Here is a 23,257-nt window from a genome sequence, read left to right as displayed (position 1 = left end):
ATGCAGGTTATGCATGGGCTCAGCAACATGGACTTCCACTCACCAAGGTCATCTTGACTACAACCACTGTTGAGTGCCCATTATGACAACAGCAAAAATCAACACTGTCTCCAATATGGCACCATGTCTCAGGTGATCAGTTACCTGGTGGCAGGTTGATGACACTGAACTTTCATCATGGAAGGAACAGCATGTTGTTCTTACTAGAATAGACACTTACACTGGATATGGATCTGCCTTCCCTGAATGGAGTGCTTCTACTAGAACTATTATCCATGGGCTTACAGAATGCCTTATTATGATATTCTGCATAGCATTACTTTTCATCAAGGAACTCATTTCACAACAAATGAAGTATGGCATCGGGCCAATGCTTATGGGGGGCATTGGGCCAATGTTTATGGGGTCACTGGTCTAACAATGTTCCTCACCATCCTAAAGCAAATTTATATATATATATATATACTTCCGATCTTATATATATATATATATGTGTGTATGTATATATATGTATGTATATATACAGCTATTAATCTATTGATTAATGTTAGGGTGGTATATCTTTCTCTGTTTACTTTTAATCTATATATGTATCCTTAAATTTCTTGTAGACAACATAAAGTTGGGTCCCATTTTTTTTTTTTTTTTCGGTATGCGGGCCTCTCACTGTTGTGGCCTCTCCCACTGTGGAGCACAGGCTCCGGACACGCAGGCTCAGCGGCCATGGCTCACGGGCCCAGCTGCTCCACAGCATGTGGGATCCTCCCAGACCGGGGCACGAACCCGTGTCCCCTGCATCGGCAGGCAGACTCTCAACCACTGCGCCACCATGGAAGCCCTGGGTCCCATTTTTTGAATCACTTTGATAGTCTGTCTTTTAATTGATGTATTTAGACAATTGACATTTAAAGTGGTTATATAGTTGGAATAATGTCTACCACAGTTGTTACTTTCTATTCATTGCCCTTCTTGTTTCTGTTTTCTTTTTCCACTTATTTCTTCTTTTTGTGGTTTGAATTAGGCATTTTATATGATTCCTTTTCCTCTCCTTTCTTAGCTTATCAATTATACTTCTCTTTTTTACTTTTTTTTTTAGCAGTTGCCCTAAAGTTTGCAATATACATTTACAACAGATACAAGTCCACTTTTAAATAATACTGTACTGCTTCATGGATAGTGAAAGTACCTTATAATAACAAAATATTCCTAATTTCTCCCTCCTGTTACTTGTATTACTACTGCCATTCATTTCACTTACCCACAAGCTATACTGCTATCCTGTATACTTTTTGGGAACTTGGTGTGGTTATATATTTATTTCAAAATAAAAAGCAAACAACTGTACGATTTCTAAAAAACACTGTGCCCTGGAACAAAAATCAATATCTAAAGAATAGAAAACAAATAGCACTTAATAACACAGGCATCCAGGCAATGATACCATGTCAACAGGAAAATACAATCCATGATAAATGGAAAATACAATTGATAAAGAAAAAATATCAGTCAGTAGAAACTGACCCAGAAGTGACACATAGGATAAAATTAGTGGACAAGGACATTAAATCAGCTATTGTAAATATACAGATGATCCTTGACTTACAATGGTTCAACTTACAATTTTTCAACTTTATGATGATGCAAAAGCAATACACATTCAGTAGAAACCATACTTCAAATTTTGAATTTTGATCTCTTCCCAGGCTAGAAATGTGCAGTACAATACTCTCTTGTGATGCTGGGCAGCAACAGTGAGTCACAGCTCCCAGTCAACCACATGATCATGAGGGTTAACAGCTGATACACTTCTAGTCATTCAGTGCCCATACAAACATTTTGTTTTTCACTGTCAGCATAGTATTCAATAAATTACATGAGATATTCAACACTTTATTATAAAATAGGCTTCGTGTTAAATTATTTTGCCCAGCTGTAAGCTAATATAAGTGTTCTGAGCATATTTAAGGTAGGCTAGGCTAAGCTATGTTGTTTGGTAGGTTAGATGTATTAAATGCATTTTCGACATAGGATATATTCAATTTATGATGGCTTTATTGGGACTTAACCCCCTCATAACTCGAAGATCTGTACCTCATACATTCAAGGAAATAGAGGAAAGCACCAGCATGTAAAGAAGAGACATGGAAAATATAAAGAAGACCTGAATTAAACTTATAGAAGTGAAAAATACCTATGAGATGAAATATACACTGGACAGAATTAACATCAGAATTGACACTGAAAAAGAAAACATTGTTGAACTCAAAGATTTACCATCCAAAATGACACAAAGGAAGAAAAAGACCAAAATCAGTGAACAGAGAATGAGCAATCTATTGTTCAACTTCAAGTTGCCTAATAAACATGCAATAGGATTCCTAGGAGAGGAAAGAAATGATGGGACAGAAAAAAATGTTTGAAAAAGTAATGCCAAAAATCTTTCTAATTTGATGAACATGTAAATCCACAGATCAAAAAAATTCAATGAACTTCAAGCATAAGAAACATGAAGAAAATTACGCCAAAGCACATCATAATCAAGTCATAAAAAACAAGCCAGCCAAAAAAATATATATATATATATATTAACATATAGAGGAACAAATAACAGCATACTTCTCCTCAAATTATACAAGCTAGAAGACAGTGGAAGAACATATTTAAAGTACTGAAAGAAATTGTCAATCTACATTTCTGTACTTGACAAAATATCATTGAAAAGTGAAGGTAAAATACATTACAGACCCAAAAGCTAAAAGAATCCAGCACTAGAAAATCAGCACTACAAGAAATATTATAGGAAGTCCTTCTGGAAAGAAAGGAAAATAATACCAGAGGGAAATCTAGATCTCACAGAAATGAAGAGCACTGGAAATGGTAAATGCATGAGTATGTAAAAACAATAACTTACTTAGTTTGTAAATCTCTTTAAAAGATAATTGATGACTGGAAACGCCCCAAATATTCATCAGCAGGTAAATAGTTAAGCAAATTGTGGCATATCCATACAGTCAAATACTCCTCAGCGATAAAAAGAAATGAGCTCTTGATACATACAACAACATGGTGGAATCTCAAACTAATCATAGTGAGTAAAAGAAGCCAGACAAAATCAAGTATAAGTTGTATGATGCTCTAATATAAAATTCTATGAAATGTAAATTAATGTATAGTAACAGAAAGTACATCAGTGGTTGTTGAGAGTAGAGCGCCAATGGGGAGAGGCAGGATAGAGGGATTACAAATAGAAATGAGGAAACTGACCAGAGGTGATGGATATATTTGTTATTTTTACTGTGAGATTAAGAACAGATTAGTGGTTGTCAATTTTAAATATGTGCAGTATGTCAATTATATCTCAACCTCTGCTGAGGAACGTAATTGTCAAATAAGAATCTATCATCCAAGAATGAGGGGGAGCAATGACTTGTTCAGACATCCAAAAATTAAGAGTTTACCATCTGTAGACTGTTAGCTTACATTTTAAGTTCTAGCCAATGAAATTATATAAAGGAAAGATATATTATGTGTATGTATTCAAAAGAATGCAATAAAAAGTATTATACTTACAGGGGATAAAATTTTATACCTGAAATCTCAAGAGAATCAACTGAAAACTAATAAAAATAGAGTATTCAGTGATGTGGCTGATTACAGATTCATACCCCAGTAGTAAATAAACAAACATCAACTTTAAAATGGGGAAAACCACATTTATAATGCTATCAAAAAGATAATATGTAGTAATAAACTTGAATCCATAGGATCTACGTGAAAATGATTTTAACCTCTATTAAAGAACATTTAAAGGACTTGAATTAATGATAAGACATACATTGCTTTCTTCCTTTTGGATAAGAAGACTTAAAATTGGTGTACATTTTATACTTTAGAAATAAATAATTCTACTGAAAATAACAGTAGAAAAATCTACTGACTTTTCAGAGGAATAAAAGGTGATTTTAAAATTCATCTGAAAATGTCAACATGTAAGATAGCCAGGAAAATTCTGAAAAACAAGTCATAACTATCTGGTCTAGCCCCACCAGATAGTTAAATACAGTATTAAATTACTGTTTAAAATATATTATGTATCTACTAATAATTATACCATTTCTGGTACTGATGTATAGAAAGTTCAATCAGTAGAACAAAGCAGAAAATCCAGAAAGAGACCCAAATGCATACATAAATTTTGTCATTGTAAATAAGTAGTCTTGAAAATCAGGTAGGCCATTCAATAAATAAAGATAGGTCATTTAATAAATGTTTTGGGGATGAGTAACTGGGCATCTGAAAAGTAATCTCCTTAAGCCAAAATAAATTCTAGATGATAAAAATATAAATGTATAGAGAAAAACCATGAAAAGTGCTAGAAGAAAACATGAGAAATATTTAGGCTTTGCTAAAGATGGCATAAAATTCAATACCCATGTAAAAACAAAACAAAAAAGTTGATAAATTTGATTATAGAAAAATATAGAAAAAATACAAATGACAGTGCAATAATTTGACAGATAAGACTAGTTTCTGTAATGTGCAAAGTGCTCATACATAAACAAGAAATGGAAGAAAACACTGGACAAATTTACAAAGGTTAAGTACTGGTAGTTCACAAAGAAATCTAAGTGTCTTTAGAATAAAAAGGTATCCAACACTCATTATTAAAGAAATGAATATTAAAACAGTATTTTTCCTATTAGATCAACAAATATCAAAGAATTGTATAAAGCGAAATGTTAGTGAAGATGTTGGGAGACTGGAGTTCTCATATACTGTTGGTGTGAATGTAAATTGGTTAACCAATTTTGGAAACCATTTGCAACCAAAATTTAAAATGCATATTCTTTTGCCAAGCAATTTCAATTCTGAGAATTCATTCTACAGATATAATCATGCATGTGTACAAAGAAGTATTACTATGGTCATTAAAGTTTGTTTTGAAATAGTAAAGGCTGAAAGCCTAATGTTCATTAATAAGAAAATAGTCAAATTAATTGTTATATAGCCCTAAAAATGGATACTTTGTCCCTATGTAAACTATTATACTATACTAAAAACAATTATGTATATCTATGTAGAATGGTCTCCAAGGCGCAGTGTGAAATGGAAAAAATATTAAGGTACAAAATATTGTGAAATGTGCTTCCACTTCTTTTGAAAAATGATTAGATTGATTCTGGAAGGATACTCAAAGAAAATATTAATACTCTGTCTAAATGGGAGGTGGGACTCTGAGGGAATTAAGCTAAAATTTTAAAATTAAAAGTTATTTTAAAGAAAAGTAAACTGGAGGTGGATACTGCAGTATCCAGAGAACACTGTTAGAGCATAACATTGCATAGTATATACAATAATAAAACTCAGTCTTAATCTTTTTAACCAAACAATTTAAACTCAATGTATTAGGATATTTCCCCCTCAAAAGGAATAGATTCAAATTATTCATTATAAGTTTTCACATGACTTAGAAAATATATACTGTATGTACAGTTCACTGTGAAAGGAATATTCAGACACAAAAACATTAAGAAGTGATTATTGGTTTGCAAGTGTTTTACAAGGAAGTTCAGAATTTGAAAAACTGGCTCACTGAATGTAAATTACAGCACGTGTTTCAAAGAAACAAAACACTCATAAGCTTTTTCAAAGTTGAGGTAAATTTGTTCATACTGGGAGAGGGGGGATGATTTTACCCACATGATTATTATATCTTTAGACATTCGTTTTGCAAATTTCAGGAATTACAACGTTTTGTTAAGCAATGAGCAATTAGCAACTCAAGATTTCATCTCTTTGGAGACTATTTAGACAGACTAATTTCTTTCTTATTTGTTTCTCAGCATACAGTGTGGGTTCACCCCCACACACACACTCTTCCCACTCTTAACATGGGACTTGAAGTGAACACTTACTTATATGGTGCAGGGTAAGGTGTCAGTTCGCTTCTTCATCATCAATCAGGATATACTGGCATTTTAATGTTACAATTTTTTGTTATTTCAAGTTATGGTCCAAGATGACAACATAGCAGACTTTTGAACTCACCTCCTCCCACTGATACACCAAATCTAAAGCTCTAAATGGAGGAATTTCCTCTGAAAGATGTCCAGAAGTAGCTGATTAACTTCTAAACATTGGATGAATGAGAAAATACCCATGCGGAAACAGGTCTTGGCATACTCTCAAATACTGGGAGCCACTAAGAACAAAAATGGGCTTGGACAATCACAAAGGATTTAGAGACTACCAAGAGCTCATGCCAGGCTGAATGCTAAGGGTCACCTCCTATAAAATGCCACTCCATCAAGCCTGGGAGAGGCCACAGCTTTGTCTATTGTGTAGAAACCAACACAAGGAAAACAAAGAAACAGGAACATAATCCAAACAAAAGAAAAAGGTAAACTCCAGAAACAGAACTGAGTGAAACATAGATAAGTGACTTACTTGATAAAGTGTTCAAAATAAGAACAATGCATTGAACAATGAATTTAAACAAAGAGATAGAAAATATATGAAAGTAGCAAAAAGAAATCACAAACCTGAAGAATACAATAACTGCACAGAAAAATAGAGGCATTCAGCAGTAGACTGGATGGAGCAGAAAAAGGATCAGTGAACTGTAAGACAGGAGAGTGGATTTCATACAATCAGACAAAAAAGAGAGTGAAGATTACTTAAGGGACTTATAGGACAACATCCAGTGGACCAGCATTTGCATTATAGGGATCCCAGATGGAGAAGAAAGAGAAAAGGAAGAAACTTATTTGAAGAAATACTGGCTGAAAACTTCCCTAATCTGGGGAAGGAAACAGACATCTAGATCCAGGAAGCCCAGAAAGTTCAAAATAAGACAAATTCAAAGAGACCTATATCAAGACACATAATTGTCCAAAGTTAAAGACAAGGACAGAATCTTAAAAGTAACAAGAGAAAAACAACTTATTATCTACAATGGAATTTCCCATAAGACTATTAGCAGATTTATTAGCAGAAAATTTGTAGGCCATCATGGAGTGGCATGATATATTCAAAGTGCTGAAAGAAGAAAAAAAGAAAACTGCCAAATAAGTAACCTCTACTCAGAAAAGTTGTTCTTCAGAATTGAAGTAGAGGTAAAGAGTTTTCCAAACAAACAAAAGCAGAAAGAGTTCATCACCACTAGACTCGTCTTGAAAAAATTATTAAAGAGATTTCTTTAATTTGAAACAAAAGGGTGTTAATTAGTAACAGGAAAACATATGAAAGTATAAATCTCACTAAGTAAATATATAGTAAAATTAAGAATAACCTAATGTTGTAATGGAGGTGGGTAAATCACTTATAAATCTAGTATGAAGGCTAAAAGACAAAAGTAGTAAAAATAACTATAGCTAAAATCCTTTCTTAAAGGATACACAAGATAATAAGATGTAAATTGTGATGCCAAAAATACAAAATGTGGGAGGGAGGTTAAAAATGTACAGCTTCAGAATGCATTTGAACTTAAGTTGTTATGAACTTAAAATAGACTGTTATAAATATGTTTGTATACCTAAAACTAATACAGTTGTTCCTTGGTATCACTGGGGGATTGGTTCTAGGACTCCATGCTGATACCAGAATCTGCAGATGCTCAAGTCCTTTTTATAAAATGTCATAGTATGGTTGGCCCTCCATACCTGAGGGTTCCGTGGTTGGTTGAATCCATGGATGTGGAACCCATGGACACAGAGGTACAATGTTATGTGTCAAAAAATACATCAAGTTTTAAGGAATTAAAATAATGGTTTATATAAGCCTCATGGTAACCACAAAGCAAAAACTTATATTATATACATAAAAGAGAAAGGAAATCTAATACCACTACAGGAAAGGATCCAATCACAAAGGAAGAGAGCAAGAGAAGAAAGAAGCAGCACTTATAAACAGCCAGAAAACAATTAACAAAATGGCAGTAAGTTCATACCTATCAGTTGTTTCTCTAAATACAAATGGACTAAATTATTCAATGAAAAGACAAAGAGTGGCTGAATGGATTTATTGGGTTGGCCAAATAGTTCATTTGGGTTTTCCCATAACAGCTTATGGAAAAACCTGAATGAACTTTTTGGCCAGCCCAACTTAAAAATAAATAAATAAGTATTAAGAGTTATAGAGGCAGAAATAGACAACAGTAGAAATAGTAGGGGAATATCCCAATTTCATCAAAGGACAGTTCATCCAGACAGAAAATCAACTAATGTGTCAAATAAATCAAAAGAAAAATTTAAAATCTCGTGACACAAATGAAAATGGAAATACAATATAACAAAACTTCTGGTATGCAGCAAAAGCAGTTCTAAGAGGGAAGTTCATAGTGATAAATGCCTACATTAAGAAACAAAATCTCAAACAACCCAATATACCTCAAGGACTGGAAAAAAGAAGGACAAATGAAGCCCAAAATTAGTAGAAGGGAGGAAATAAAGATCAGAACAGAAATAAATGAAATAGAGACTAAAAAGACAGTAGAAAAGATCAAAGAGCTGGTTTTTGAAAATACAAAATATACAAACCTTTAGCCAGATTCAAAGAAGAGAGGACTAAAATAAATAGTCAGAAATGAAAGAGGAGATGTTACAACTGGTACCACAAAAATACAAAGAATCGTAACATTCTACTATGAAAAACTGTATGCCAACAAATTGGAGAACCTAGAAGAAATAGATCAATTTTTAGATACAACCTCCTGGGACCAAGTGATGAAGAAATACAAAATCTGAACAGACCAGTTACTAGTAAAGAGATTAAATTAGTAATCAAACACCTCTTCACTGGTCAATTCTACCAAACATTAAAAGAATTAATAACACTCCTTCTCAAATTCTTCCAAAAAATAGAAGAGGAGGGAACACTTCCAAACTCGTTTTACAAGGCCAATATTACCCTGATACCAAAACCAGAAAAGGACACTACAAGAGAAGAAAATAACAGGCTAATATCACTGATGAACATAGATACAAAATCCTCAACAAAATATTATCAAACCAAATTCAGCAATACATTAAGAGGATCTTATGATCAAGTAGAATTTATTCCAGGGATGAAAGGATGTTTCAACATATGCAAATTAATGTGATATATCATATTAACAAAATGAAGAATAAAAATTATATGATCATCTTGATAGATGCAGGAAAAACGTTTGACAAAATTCAGTATCTGTTTTTAATAAAAATTCACAACAAAGAGAGCATAGAGGGAATGTGCCTCAACACATACTGAAGACCATAAATTGACAAGGCCACAACTAACATCGTACTTAGAAGGGAAAAGCTGAAAGCCTTTCCTCCAAGATCAGGAATAAGACAAGGATGCCCATTCTCGCCACTTTCATTTAACATAATACTGGAAGTTCTAGCCAGAGCAATAAGGCAAGAAATATAAAGGGCATCCAAATCAGAATAGAAGAAGTAAAACTTTCTCTATTTGCAGATGACATAATCTTTATAGAAAACCACAAAGACTCCACCAAAAACTGTTAGAACTAATCAACAAATTCAGCAAAATTCCAAGATAGAAAATCAATATATAAAGGTCAATTACAGGCTTGCCTGGTGGCACAGTGGTTGAGAGTCCACCTGCTGATGCAGGGGACACAGGTTCGTGCCCCAGTCCGGGAAGATCCCACATGCTGCAGAGTGGCTAGGCCTGGGAGCCATGGCCGCTGAGCCTGCGCATCTGGAGCCTGTGCTCCGCAATGGGAGAGGCCACAACAGTGAGAGGCCCGCATACCGCAACAAACAAACAAACAAAGAAGTCAATTATCTTTCTATACACCAACAACAAATTATCAGAGAAGTTAAGAAAAGAATAAAATATCCAGGAATAGATTTTACCGGGGAGTTGAAAGATCTAGACACTAAAAATAAGATGTTAATGAAAGACATTGAATAAAACACAAATAAATGGAAAGATATTCCGTGCTCATGGATTAGAAGAATTAATATTTTTTAAACGTCCATACAGATTTAATGCAACCCCCTATGAAAATTCCAGTGGTATTTTTCACAGAAATTGAACAATCCTAAAATTTGTATGGAACCACGAAGGACCCCAAAGAGTCAAAATAATCTTGAGAAAGAAGAGCAAAGCTAGAGGCATCACATTTTCTGGTTTCAAACTATTACAAAGTTATAGCAATCAGAACAATATGGTATTGGCACAAAAACAGACACAGATCAATGGAACAGAAGAGGGATCCCAGAAATAAATTCATGCATATATGGTCAACTGATTTACAACAAAGAAGCCAAGAGTATACAATAGGGAAAGTACTCTCTTTCAAAATATTCTGGTGCTGGGAAAACTGGACAGCTACATGCAAAAGAATGAAACTTAACCTCTGTTTTACACCATGCAGAAAAGCAACTCAAAATGGATTAAAGACTTGAATGTAAGACCTGAAACCTTAAAACTTCTAGAAGAAAACATAGGCAATATGCTCTTTGACATCAGTCTTAGCATTAATTTTTTTTGGGGATTTGACACTACATCAAACTAAAACAGCTTCTGCACAACAAATGAAACCATCAACAAATGAAAAGTCACCCTACAGAATGGGAGAAAATATTTGCAAATCATATATCTTATAAGGGATAATATTCAAACTATATAAAGAGGTCATACAACTCAGTAACAAAAAACAAACAATCTGATTTAAAAAATGGGCAGAGGTATTGGGGTGGTGGTGTGATGAACTGGGAGATTGGGATTGACATATATACACTAATATGTGTAAAATAGATAACTAATAAGAACCCACTGTAGGGCTTCCCTGGTGGCGCAGTGGTTGAGGGTCCGCCTGCCGATGCAGGGCACACGGGTTCGTGCCCCGGTCCGGGAAGATCCCACATGCCGCGGGGCGGCTGGGCCCGTAAGCCATGCCGCTGAGCCTGCGCGTCCGGAGCCTGTGCTCCGACAACGGGAGAGGCCACAACAGTGAGAGGGCCCACGTACCGAAAAAAAAAAAAAAAAAGTAAAACACACTAGAGCATTTAAATACTGAAACCTAATTCTCATCTTTGCACTAGCTGCAAGGGGATCCAGGGAATGTATAATTTTAAGTTTTCAAATTGTTCAATACCTAAAGCCTATAATGGAGGGGACACTGAGTGCCAGTTCCCCATGTCCAATATGGACATTAAACATGATTCTTCTCTATTTATTGTCCTTTGAGTAACCAAAGAAGCACATTTTAAAATGCATTCTGAATATTGTAGAACTATGAGACTGTGTTTCAAATACTGTGTGTTAGCATTAAGAACATTTTAGTGCAATTATTTCCAAGTTTTTAAATTATACCAGAACTGAGCTAAACTCACAGGCTCTAAATAAACAGTACTATTTTGTCTTAGACCTGAGCAGTTTTAATACTCTGGAACAAGAATGACAGTAATAATTAATTTTTGTTCAGAGTTTACCACATACCAGGAAGTATTCTGGCATGTGACATGTGTTATCACAAAAAATCCCTGAGCTAGATAATAATAGTCCCAATTTACAAAAGGAACTAAAATGTGAAGTCTTCAATAATTTGTACAACTAGTAGGTGGTAGAACTGGGATTTGAGCCCAGGCAGTCTAGCTGTAGGGTCAGTATTCTTATGTACCATTCTCAACTTCACAGTAAAATGCTTCCATTCTATATTTTAAACTCTAAGCACTTGAAGTTCTTCCAAAATTTATATAAACAGGTATATATTTAAATTATGCAAAAGAGGGCTTCCCTGGTGGCGCAGTGGTTGAGAGTCCGCCTGCCGATGCAGGGGACACGGGTTCGTGCCCCAGTCTGGGAAGACCCCACATGCCGCGGAGTGGCTGGGCCCGTTAGCCATGGCCGCTGAGCCTGCGTGTCTGGAGCCTGTGCTCCGCAACGGGAGAGGCCACAACAGTGAGAGGCCCGCGTACCGCAAAAAAAAAAAAAAAAATTATGCAAAAGAAAGTCTAATACTATAACCTATTTTTTATTGCTATTAAATGGCAGAATATATAATGAGGACATAGAATAAATTTTAAACTATGTTAACTAGTCAAATTTTAAAAATGAATCATATTTAATAAATATCATGAAAAATTTGGCTAAATATTTTGGCAAAATTGAAATTGTGACTAAATACTAAAATAGCACAGACTTAGCCATCTTTATATGTCTTGAAAAAAGGAATTCTCTTCATTTATTAATCTACACACTCAGATTCCTTTATATTAAGATTTAATTATGATATTTATGCTGCCTTCTTCCTCTTGGTACAGATCATGTAAATGGACACTGCACAAGTCCAACTTCTCAGAGTTGCAGTTCTGGAAAACGTCTTTCCAGTGCTGATGTTTCAAAAATAAATCGCTGGGGTCCTGGAAGACCACCATTTCGAAAAGCACAGTCAGCTGCTTGCATGGAGGTTTCTTTGCCAGTTTCAACAGAAGGTAGGTTAAACATACAAATTTTTGTGGATACAATTAAAATTTGACATACCACAGTAACAGGAGCTGGAGGATAAGGGATGGTGGTCAGGTGTGAAAGATCTGAAAAACTATGGTCAACTAGACAGTGAGCAGCTGAGAACCTGGTCGAGCAGTGGCCATGACTCCAAATCCACTTCTCACTACCAGAATGGCTTGCATCTCTAAAACCAGAATGGCTGTTTATGAGTAGGATTTCACCTTCTCTGTACAAAGTGAGACCTATGTCTTAATCTGCACTCCCAGTTTCTTTCCATCTCAATGGTAAGCCTCTTAGTGTCTCTATCTGTAGATAGTTATTTAAAGTCTTATAACCTTAGTTTCCTTAACTGTTAAGTGAATGTGACCAAGAAAAAGGGAAGACATTAAATTCTAAAGTTTGCAGTCTCATCTTCATATGTTTGAAAAAGGGAGGATTATTTGCTTACTTATGGAATTACTGTTAGGGGCAGGGAGTAAAGTACAAGAGCCAGAAGGCCTAAAATTAAGACACACACACACACACACACACACACACACACACACACACACACACACACACAAAGGGAGTCCTGTAACTGCTGCTATTGTCTTGCTGATAAAAAGCTTTGGGACTAGAAATAGGAAAAAATAATCTTAGGAATGTGCTATGGTAATTCTATGCTATAAAGTAATTCACCATTACCACCCCTCAGAAAACTTGGTAGTAATGATCTATATTATTCTTCAAATTTTTAAAATAAAATTTTTAGGGACTTCCCTGGTGGTCCAGTGGTTAAGGCTCTGCACTTCCACTGGAGGGAGCATGGGTTCGATCCCTGGTTGGGGAACTAAGATCCCACATGCCATGCGGCTTGGCCAAGTAAGAAAAGAAAATTTTTAGTTTTTTCCTTTAACACTATGCCATACTAAATCTGGTCCAGATGATCTTCTCTCACAGGTGCCCATAAATAGCAACCTAGAAACATTAGCTAGGAATGTTATAATGGAAGCAAAATGTAAAGGTTATAAAGGAAGTAGTACTTTTAATCACTGGATTGAATTGGGAATTTTGAGTTTTAGACATTTCTGCCTCTAACTTGTTGATTCTGGGAAAATTACTTAACTCTATGTCTCTGTCTCCAAATCTGTAAAATATATAGATTATATCCAAGCTCCCTCTCAGATCTAAATTCTATTACAAACAATTATTTGTATAAACTTGCTGAGGGATAGAAGGGGAAAATTAGGAATATTATATTTTGGTTTGTAGAAAAAGGGATAGTCTGGGGAACTTATATTTGGTTTTATTGTATATTATTTTATTTATATATTATATTATCTCTTTTTATAAAAATGAGTCACACTTATACCTATCAAAAAGGAAAGGAGAGGGAAGGCAGTAGAAAGAGGAATATGAGGAACTTGTACTCTGGAGTGATTATATGAACAACACAACCTTCCTAATATTTACCTGAGGTGGTGAGTTTCTGCTTGTTGGAGTGTACACATGTGTAAGAGTTGATGAGCAGGAGAGCCTGAAACCACCTTGTTTCCTTTAAGTGGGCTGAAGCCCTCTCAGAAAGATTATCGGTGGGGTGGCATTGTCTCCAACTCTGTATTTGGCCCTAGGCAAAGCCAAGACTGTATTTGGATTCAAAGTAGGCAGCTTGTAACTAGTTCAGGGAGATAACATTTGCTCTTTAGTCTTGGTGTAAATATAAATAGTTCAATTTTTACAATTTTAATTACTCCAAATATAACAAAATCAGAGGAATGTATTTACCACAGAACATTTGTGACCCTTCAGGTAAGTAGCCACAATGTTGTCAGTAAGTGGGAATTGTCAAGAAATCATTAGAAGTACTTCCAACAATTGAGAGATAGGAGGGAAACATAATTAAAACTGCACCAGAAGTTCTTGTAACCTTAACTATTTAGACTAAACATCTTTTTTTTCTAGATTAGAGAATTTCAACTAACTTGTAAGGTGAGGTAGAGAGAAAAACACAGTGGACTGGAACTCTGGAGACTCAAGGTCTAGTCCCAGCTCTTCCTAAGTTTATGATTTACACTTCTGGACTTGTCTCTTCGTCTTCAAAATAAGCTGGTGAACTGGATAAACTGCCTTACAGATCAGTTAACAACGAATCAAATTCTACTTCTCCCCCATAATTTTGGTTTTCACCTACTAAGTTTGACTTTACTTGTTCTGGAAACACACTAAAACTAAATTTTTGGTTTTTAAATTTCCATAGAAAGTCGAGAAAATTCCTATAATCGCTCTAGAAGCTCTAGCATCTCCAGTATTGACAAAGATTCTAAAGAAGCGATTACAGCACTATACTTCATGGAGTCCTTTGTTCGGAAAAATGACTGTACTATCTCCCCTTGTTTGTTTGTTGGAACTAGTCTGGGAATGGTGTTAATCATCTCCCTAAACCTACCTTCAGCAGATGAACAAAGATTTACAGAGCCAGTCATGGTATTGCCAAGTGGTAAGAGTTTTTATTTATTCCGTCATTGCTACTTTTTCAAATTTAAATATATGGTATTTTAAAACATTTAATTTGTATTGATCTGGAGCAAAGATTTAAGTATTCTGTATAATAGGAACTATTAAGAATTTTATAAATCATATACTATCCCAAGTATTGCAGCTTACTTGCAGGGCAAAATAGTCAACCATTTCTATGGTAATAAATTGTGGAACTCCCAACCTAAACAATGCCTTGGGAAATAAGTTTCTGAAAAGCATTTAGGAAAGCCTTAAAGCGAAAGTTTAAAATTTTTAATGAATTGAAGCATTTCTCCAAAGTTACATGCCAGATCAGAGCCTATGAGTGTTTTACATCATCCTTAAAGAACTCAGATGATTAAGTTGGAAGCAGTCTGACTTGAGGTGGCTTTCTGAATTCTTTGATAATCTGTGCCCATCTTGTTTTGAAGCCATGCCACACAATTTCTTCCCTTTTTATCCTAGTACCTAGAGAATTTGACCCATGTTATGAGTATTGTTGCTAAAGTATATGTTGTATTCTCCTCCTACTTGACTTGTCTTTTTCCTTTTGAAGAGATGTGTGATTCCTTCTGTTATTCCTTTGAGTATTTTAAAATTTATTCTGGTCAATAGTTTTTTCATATATAGAAAAGAGAGTAAAAGTTATCTGAAAAACATTTATTAAGTAAAAATAATTTTATTAATATATAGGATAAGGGATTTTATTTTAAAAGAACACATATATGGCATGGTAGGTTAGATAGAGTTCTGTTTTCTTTGTTAACTGGTATGCTAAATTCATATAGATGGATTGTAACTTACTGTAGGTAGAATAGTCAGCTCTCTACTAGTGAGGCAAATTCAGATAAACATATTGTATTTTGTGTGTGTATGGCTTAAAAAACATAAGTTTATTTTCTCACACTTCTGGAGGCCCAAGATTAAGGTGTTGGCAGGGCTGGTTTCTTCTGAGGCTTCTCTACTTGGCTTGCAGTTGGCCACCCTCTCACCATATTCTCACGTGGCTGTCCCTCTGTGTGCTTGTACCCCTGGTGTCTCCCCATGTTTCCTAATCTCTTCTTAGAAAGGCATTCGACAGTTTGGATGAGGGCCCACCCTATCGGCCTCATTTTAACTTAATCACCTCTTTAAAGGCTCTGTCTCAAATATGGTTACATTCTGAGGCAATGGAGTTTAGGCCTTCAACATATGAATTTGGCGTGGGGGAGGACAAAATGCAGCCCATAACATGCACCGTATTTTAAAAGTTAATCTGTTAGGATCACTAGATTTTAATTGTAAACATATTTCACAATAAGAAAATATCTTTTATTATAGTTCTAATTTTAAGGAAATATGTATAATTCTCTTATACTGGTTGAGAGAGAGACAGATCAGTAAGGTCAAAATGAATTTTTAAGTATTAATTCAATCCATTATTTAACTCAATAAATTTGTATACAGATTGGATACCTAATATATGCCATGTATTCTTCAAATTTAAAGGTAAAAATCAAACTCCTGTATACACAAGTTTACAACTGTGAGTGAAAGTTTTCTAATAAGAGATTTTCTAACGAATGTGGTTTTCTATGCCACAAGCATAGAAATAAACAAGTGTCTGGAACTAATTTAATGGATCTCTCAGTACTATAAGAAAGTTCTTCAACATTCTTAGCAAATAGACTTAGACTTAAAATGATGGCAAAATACAAAATAAGCATAGATTTAACTTAATATTCTGGCATCTGGTTCATAAATATTTGTGTACTCTTTCCTAATCCATTTAAATAGAGACAATGAGAAGCTATCTTCAAGTTTCTATGTCAGTATTCCATTCTTTCAAGATGTTAGTTAATATATCAGTATCACTTCATCAGTTGTAACGAATGTACCACACTACAAGATGTTAATAACAGGAAAGGACAAAGGGGGCATATGGGAACTGTCTGTACTATCTGCTCAATTTTCTGTAAACCTAAGATTGCTCTAAAAAAATTAAGTCTATTAAGCAGTACCTATAAGGGAGGAAACTATGAGTCTAGGTTCAGATCTGTTTTATAATTAACCACTGAAAGAGAAATAGCCTAATTGGAAGCCATAATTTATGACAATAAAAAGAAAAAAGGAAGGTGGAGTTTCATAAGAAAATATAGAGGAACTTCCCTGGTGGTCCAGTGGTTAAGAATCCATCTTGCAATGCAGGGGACACTGGTTCGATCCCTGGTCGGGGAACTAAGATCCCACGTGCTGCGGGGAACTAAGCCCGCGCACCACAACTACTGAGCCCATGCACCACAACTAGAGAGACCGAGGGCCACAACTATAGAGCCCACGTGCTCTGGAGCCTGTGCACCACAACGCCCGCGCACTGCAACAAGATCCTGGGTGCCACAACTAAGACCCGACGCAGCAATCAATCAATCAATACATATATACTACAACAAGAAAGGGTTGCAAGTGGAATAGTCTGATAGAATTTAAAAAAGAAAAACTATAGAGATGACAGAAAGCCAATTCAAATATGAAGTAGAAAACTTGTCCCCTCTTCCTCACATCTCACTTCCTGACTCCTTCTTCACCTTCTTTCCAGTATCTACTCTCCACTAGTCTCCACTGTTCCACTAGTCCCTGCCCTGTCAGTACTGCTCTAGATTATGGGAACCATTTTTAAAGGTTTGGAATAGGAGGCATTTCCCTCTTCTGTTGCCAGTGCTAAAGTGGGTGACATGTTCTCAGGCTCTGAAGGCATTCTTCCCATCAAAACATTGTTAAATTACCTTTTATCAGTTGGCCTAGAAAAATATATCTGAGTCTAGCAATTTCCTCAAAGTTGAATACAATCTATTTTGAAATTTATTCATCCATTCATTCAACATGCATTTCCCAAGCTCATACTAATTAATTAGTCACTGGGGATACATTGGTGATCAGGACACAGAATGATCTTTATTCCCAGATTATATGTAGGGAAGAACAAAAGTAAACAGAAAATTACAATCCGGAAAGTAAAGAATACTGTGCAGCATGGTTGGGCGGGGGGGTTTGGGGAAGACCTCTCTAACACAGCAGCCATCTGAAATGGGACCGGTTTGGAAGGGAGCTGTGCACAGTACTGATGTTTAAGAGTAATTTAAAGCAGCATTGAGTAAAAACTTAAGAGGTAAAAAGAGCATGGCACAGCCAAAGCCTAGCGATAGAATGGTGCTAGTTGAGGCTGGAAAAGCAGGCAGGGGAAGATTAGAGGGCCTTACAACCATGTTAAGGAGCTGGAAAAGACTTCCTAGATCTGTGGGGTTTTTGTTTGTACAAAAAAAAAAAAAATTGTGACGTGGTATGCTTTTTTATCTCAAATGCTGGTGCTTAAATTTTCTAATTGTAAAAAAATCCAAATACAGATGAAGATAAATGAAAATTATGCCACCAGCAAACATTTCCCCTTCTCTGTCGCATCTCCCCCTCCACACTTCTGCCCCTAGAAATTTTACTCTCCAACAGTAATTCTTTGAGAAATTTGCTGAGATTCTAATTTTATTTTATTTTATTTTATTTTTTTTAACATCTTTATTGGGGTATAATTGCTTTACAATGGTGTGTTAGTTTCTGCTTTATAACAGAGTGAGTCAGTTATACATATATATATGTTCCCATATCTCTTCCCTCTTTGTCTCCCTCCCTCCCACCCTCCCTATCCCACCCCTCCAGACAGCCACAAAGAACCGAGCCGGTTTCCCTGTGCCATGCGGCTGCTTCCCACTGGCTATCTACCTTACGTTTGTTAGTATATATATGTCCATGTCTCTGAGATTCTAATTTTAAAGCCACTTTATTGAAGTATGATTGACATACAAAAAGCTGTACATATTTAACGTAAACACCTTGATGAGTTTGGAGACAAGTATACATCCATGAAACCATGACCAAAATCTATGCCATAAACTTATTTATAACCTCCAAAAGTTTCCTACCCCTCTAATTTTTTGAGACTCACTTTAAATTGTATTTCATTTCTATGTAACGCTTTGTGCTACCAGCTACAAATTATTCTGTAATTACCAATCCTGCCACATGAAGTGCCTATCACTGCTTTGTAAAAAAAAATTATTTTCATGCTTCATGATCAAACTAGAGATTTAAACTCATGGTTAAACTGAAGATTTTCCATAATAAATTCATTCTCTTTACCCCCAAACTATTTCTTCTTGCTCTTCTCCCCATTTCTGTTAATAGTGCCATGATACTACCTAGATGACGTCCATCACTTCCGTTTCTTTTCTGATCCCTTTACTTACGGCCTCTGTACTGGTCTTATTACAATATTGTCTTCATCACCTAATTTCTATACACCATATTCTCTGATACCACTTACCCATAGAAGCAATTTCTTGAAAATCTTGGAAATCAGTGATCTGTATAAGCTCAGCTTTGTTCTACCTTTCTAATCTGATTTCCTGCTATTTCCCAGCACCAGCTCTCTGGTCCAACCAGTCTTATTTCCTCACTTCCCTTTTCTCTTTGCTACCTGTCAATCATCTATCATTGGTGGATATCATATAAACTTTTATGTTTGTTGCCAAAATTTTGGAAAACCTGTATCAAGTTTCTTGGGAGCTGTAAGATTTGGAAGAATTTTCTACAGACTAGCTCTTGGATCCAGACATTTCAAATTTCAAATCTTGTTTCTTCTACATTATCTATATATTTCTAATATTGACATAATATATAATTTGTAATATGATCTTCAGCCCTGCACTTCCATGTCAGATTAATGCTGAGTTGCATCAGGATAGTGGGAGTTTTCCTAGGAGCCATTCCTATACCTAGAAGGCTTTCAATAACCTAGACATGGTAGTGATCGTGAATCACGTACATAAGTCTACTAAATTCTAGATGTGCCCCCATCTTAATTTCCCCTTGTCCAGATTTCTGAAATGCCTATTCACTACAATGTCACTTAACTGGAAAAAAATTACAGTGGAAAGAGAAAGGAGTTTAACTTGATTGTGGTTAAAATATTTTAGTTTCACAAACTTAAAACCCATGAACACGTGCCTCACTTAAAGAAGGGCTGATAAAGAAAAATTTTAAATGTAAGAGATAAAGATTTGTGTAGATGGACTTACCTCATTTTCTCTAGATTTTCCTTTCTGTATACTAAGGATATGATTTTAACTTACTAATTCAGTTTTTTATTACATATTATCTAAGCTTAGATATATTTGTTTACATATCATCTAAGCTTAGATATATTTGTTTTCATATGCAGAAGTGTATCAGAGATGATCTTCTTGCCTTTATTCTTTTTCTTACAGTATTCTTGTGTTGTCCTTTGCCTGCTGACAAGAAATATCTCCTAGACTTACCCTCTACTCTAGACTTTTCCCAGCCCACTCCCTATGTCAGACTTACTTGCTAGCATTTAATTCCTTTAAAATCCAGCTCTCTGATGAAAAACAATTAACTTATGCAAATGTATAGATGAGTGAATGTGCTATCTCACAGATATAATATGAAACTAGTTAATAGGTTTTGTCTGGAGATCAAATGAGAAGGATGTAGTTTTTCATCTTAAGTCTAAACCGTGATGAGAAATTTCGCTCTATGCAAGTATTTAGTTAGGGCCTTTCCATATAAGATGTGTATATTTCAAACATATTTGTGAAATTCATGCATTATATCTTAAAAACTAATACAGTAAGAATATAGTTCAAGCATAATGATTGTATTTGACTGAAGTATAATCACAGCTTAATACAGGGAAACAAATATACACACTCCACTTACAGGTAGCAGCTCTATTAGTTGTTTACAGTTCTTATTACTAGTTGTATTGAATGTGTTTGTAGCAATTCTATTTTCCCCAAAGTAGATATACTGTCACTTGAAACTACTGAATAAAGCATGGAATCTGTCTAAGCCCTTAATAGCTAGACACGTGGGAAGCTATTAAGATTTTTAGATATTTTAAGTTCATTGAATTAAAAAAGCAAAATAAAATTCTCTACAGGTACTATAGAAAAATGAAATTTCACATACCCTTTTGTCACATGCTACTATCATGAATTCAAACTCTTGCCAGACTCCCTTCTTTTATGGAGAGATTGAAAGAATGTACTTCTTTGGGAAAATCCAATGATCTAGATATATAGTTCTTAATATAGTAGGATAACCTAGAAGAAATGGATAAACTCCTACAAACATATAACCGACCAAGACTGAATCATGAATAGAAAGTCTCAACAGACCTGTAACTAATAAGGAGATTTAATCAGTAATCAAAAATCTCTCAACAAAGAAAAGCCCACTTATCTTTTTAAATTTAATTTCACATTAATTTATCTTGATTGTCTTCACAACAAATTCTCATCAATGATACGGAAATTTGAACTAAAGCACTAAATCACTGAATTTTAGAGCGAGAAAACACCTAAAGATTATCCATCTCAGTAGCCATCACTTTAGTCTGTATCAGAATCACTTAGAGGGTTTGTTACAACCATTCTCAGAGTTTCTAATTCAGTAGGTCTGGGATGGAGTCTGAGAATTTGCTTTTAAACAAGCCGCAGGTGATAATAGTATAAATGCAGTTTTGCATGCTGGGATGGAGAAAACAATGTTCTTTCCTCCTGTATAGGGAAAAAGCCAGTCCTTCCTCCTTCCGTGTTTCTCCTGTGCGTTTCCTTTACTTTCACACGACTACCACACTCACAACACTTCTGACACCAGATGAGTGGAGGTATTCTCCACAAACAAGCAAGTCTCTGAGACACCAGCTGGGTGTTCCACAATTTAACTCAATTCGGACAGTATCTACATGGAGATAGTATCAGATCACACAGGGTAAGTTCTCAGTCCAATGAGACTGTCCCCCCGCCCCTCTTTCAGATGCCAATCCCAAGTCACCTGTTCTTCTGACCTGAGGTTTCCACAACCTCCTCCTCGGGTTCAATTAAGTTGCTACAGCAGCTCACAGAAATCAAAAAAACTGTTTACTTACTGCTTAGCAGTTTCCTATAAAAGGATATAGCTGAACATCCGATGGAAGAGATGCCTAGGGCAAGGAACGTAGGATAGGACGTGGAGCTTCCATGCCTTCTCCAAGAGCTCTCTCCCACAGCTCTGCCTGCTCAACCCGGAAGCTCTCCAAACCCCCGCCTTTTGGGTTTTTAATGGAGGTTTCCTTACACAGGTGTGATTAATTAAACCATTGCCCATTGGTGATTGAACTCAATCTCCTGCTTCTTTCTTCGCCCCAAAAGTAGGGGGGTGGGGCTGAAAGTGCTAACCCTCTAATCACCTGGTTGGTTCCCCTGGCAAGAAGCCCCTAGCCTTAGGTGAGGCCCCCAATCACCTAATTAACAAAATGAAAGACACCTGTGTTGCTCTTGTCAGGCAATTCCAAGGAGTTTAGAATACTGTGCCAGAAACAGGAATAAAGACCAAATAGATATTTATCATAAATCATAACATCATACATACATAATATGGTTAATCACAATCCTGGTTAAATTTAATTCTACCTACTTTATTTCTGTATCTGTGTAGCTGGATATGGCTGGAGAATATATAACCAGACTAAAAAGTCTCATTTTGAAATAAATCATCATTAACCTCAAGTGGGTTCCTGTGCTGCTGGGTAGTCCTCTGTCCACCTTCTTGAACAATAATTGCATATTTTCTCCACTCTCCTCAGAGCTCCCATACCTCCTCCACTGTCTTCAATCTCAGCTAATGACCATGTGTCCTCTTTCACTGAGAAAACTGAAACGATCAGATAAGAACTTCAGCAGCTGCCACCACCATGTCTACCAACCTGTCTGTCTGTATCTCCACGGTCTCTACCTTTTCTCCTGTTGTGACTAAACTGTGTAAGCTCCTGACTTGGTGAATGTCTCCAGTTGTACACTAGATTCTACTCCCTTTCACCTACACAAGAAAGTTAATCCAGCAATTTTTCCTGTTTCCTTTATATAATTATAATAAATATTCATCATTTTACTAGATCAGCATACAAACATGCTGTTATTTCTCCCATTAAAAGAGAAAAACCTTCCTTGAATCTATTCTCCTACAATGCCCCATTTCACTTCTTTTTCTTTAGTGCAAAATTCCTTGAAATAGTTATGTTATATTCACTATTTCCAGTTTTATTCTCCCATTCTCTCTTGAGTGCATTCTAATCAAACTTTCCCCCACACCAATCAACAAAAAGCTCTATATAGGTCATCACTGACCTCACTGCTAAATCCAATGGTCAATTCTCAAGTCACATCTTACCTGACACATCAGCAACATATTGCAGTTTACCACTTTCCCT

General features: G+C 35.6%; 1 protein-coding gene across 1 annotated transcript in view; it reads left to right on the top strand.

The window, feature by feature from the left end:
* Positions 1–23,257, top strand: part of STXBP5L (syntaxin binding protein 5L) — a 401,935-nt gene that overhangs the window by 365,602 nt on the left and 13,076 nt on the right. The window contains exons 21-22 of the mRNA XM_007450522.1: positions 12,276–12,446; positions 14,699–14,938. Of these exons, the coding sequence (XP_007450584.1) occupies positions 12,276–12,446; positions 14,699–14,938 (411 nt within the window). The remainder of the gene's footprint in view (positions 1–12,275; positions 12,447–14,698; positions 14,939–23,257) is intronic.

Source organism: Lipotes vexillifer, unplaced genomic scaffold, assembly GCF_000442215.2.
Source record: "Lipotes vexillifer unplaced genomic scaffold, Lipotes_vexillifer_v1.1 scaffold1106, whole genome shotgun sequence".
Lineage (NCBI taxonomy): Eukaryota > Metazoa > Chordata > Mammalia > Artiodactyla > Lipotidae > Lipotes > Lipotes vexillifer.
This window is presented reverse-complemented; position numbering and strand designations above follow the sequence as displayed.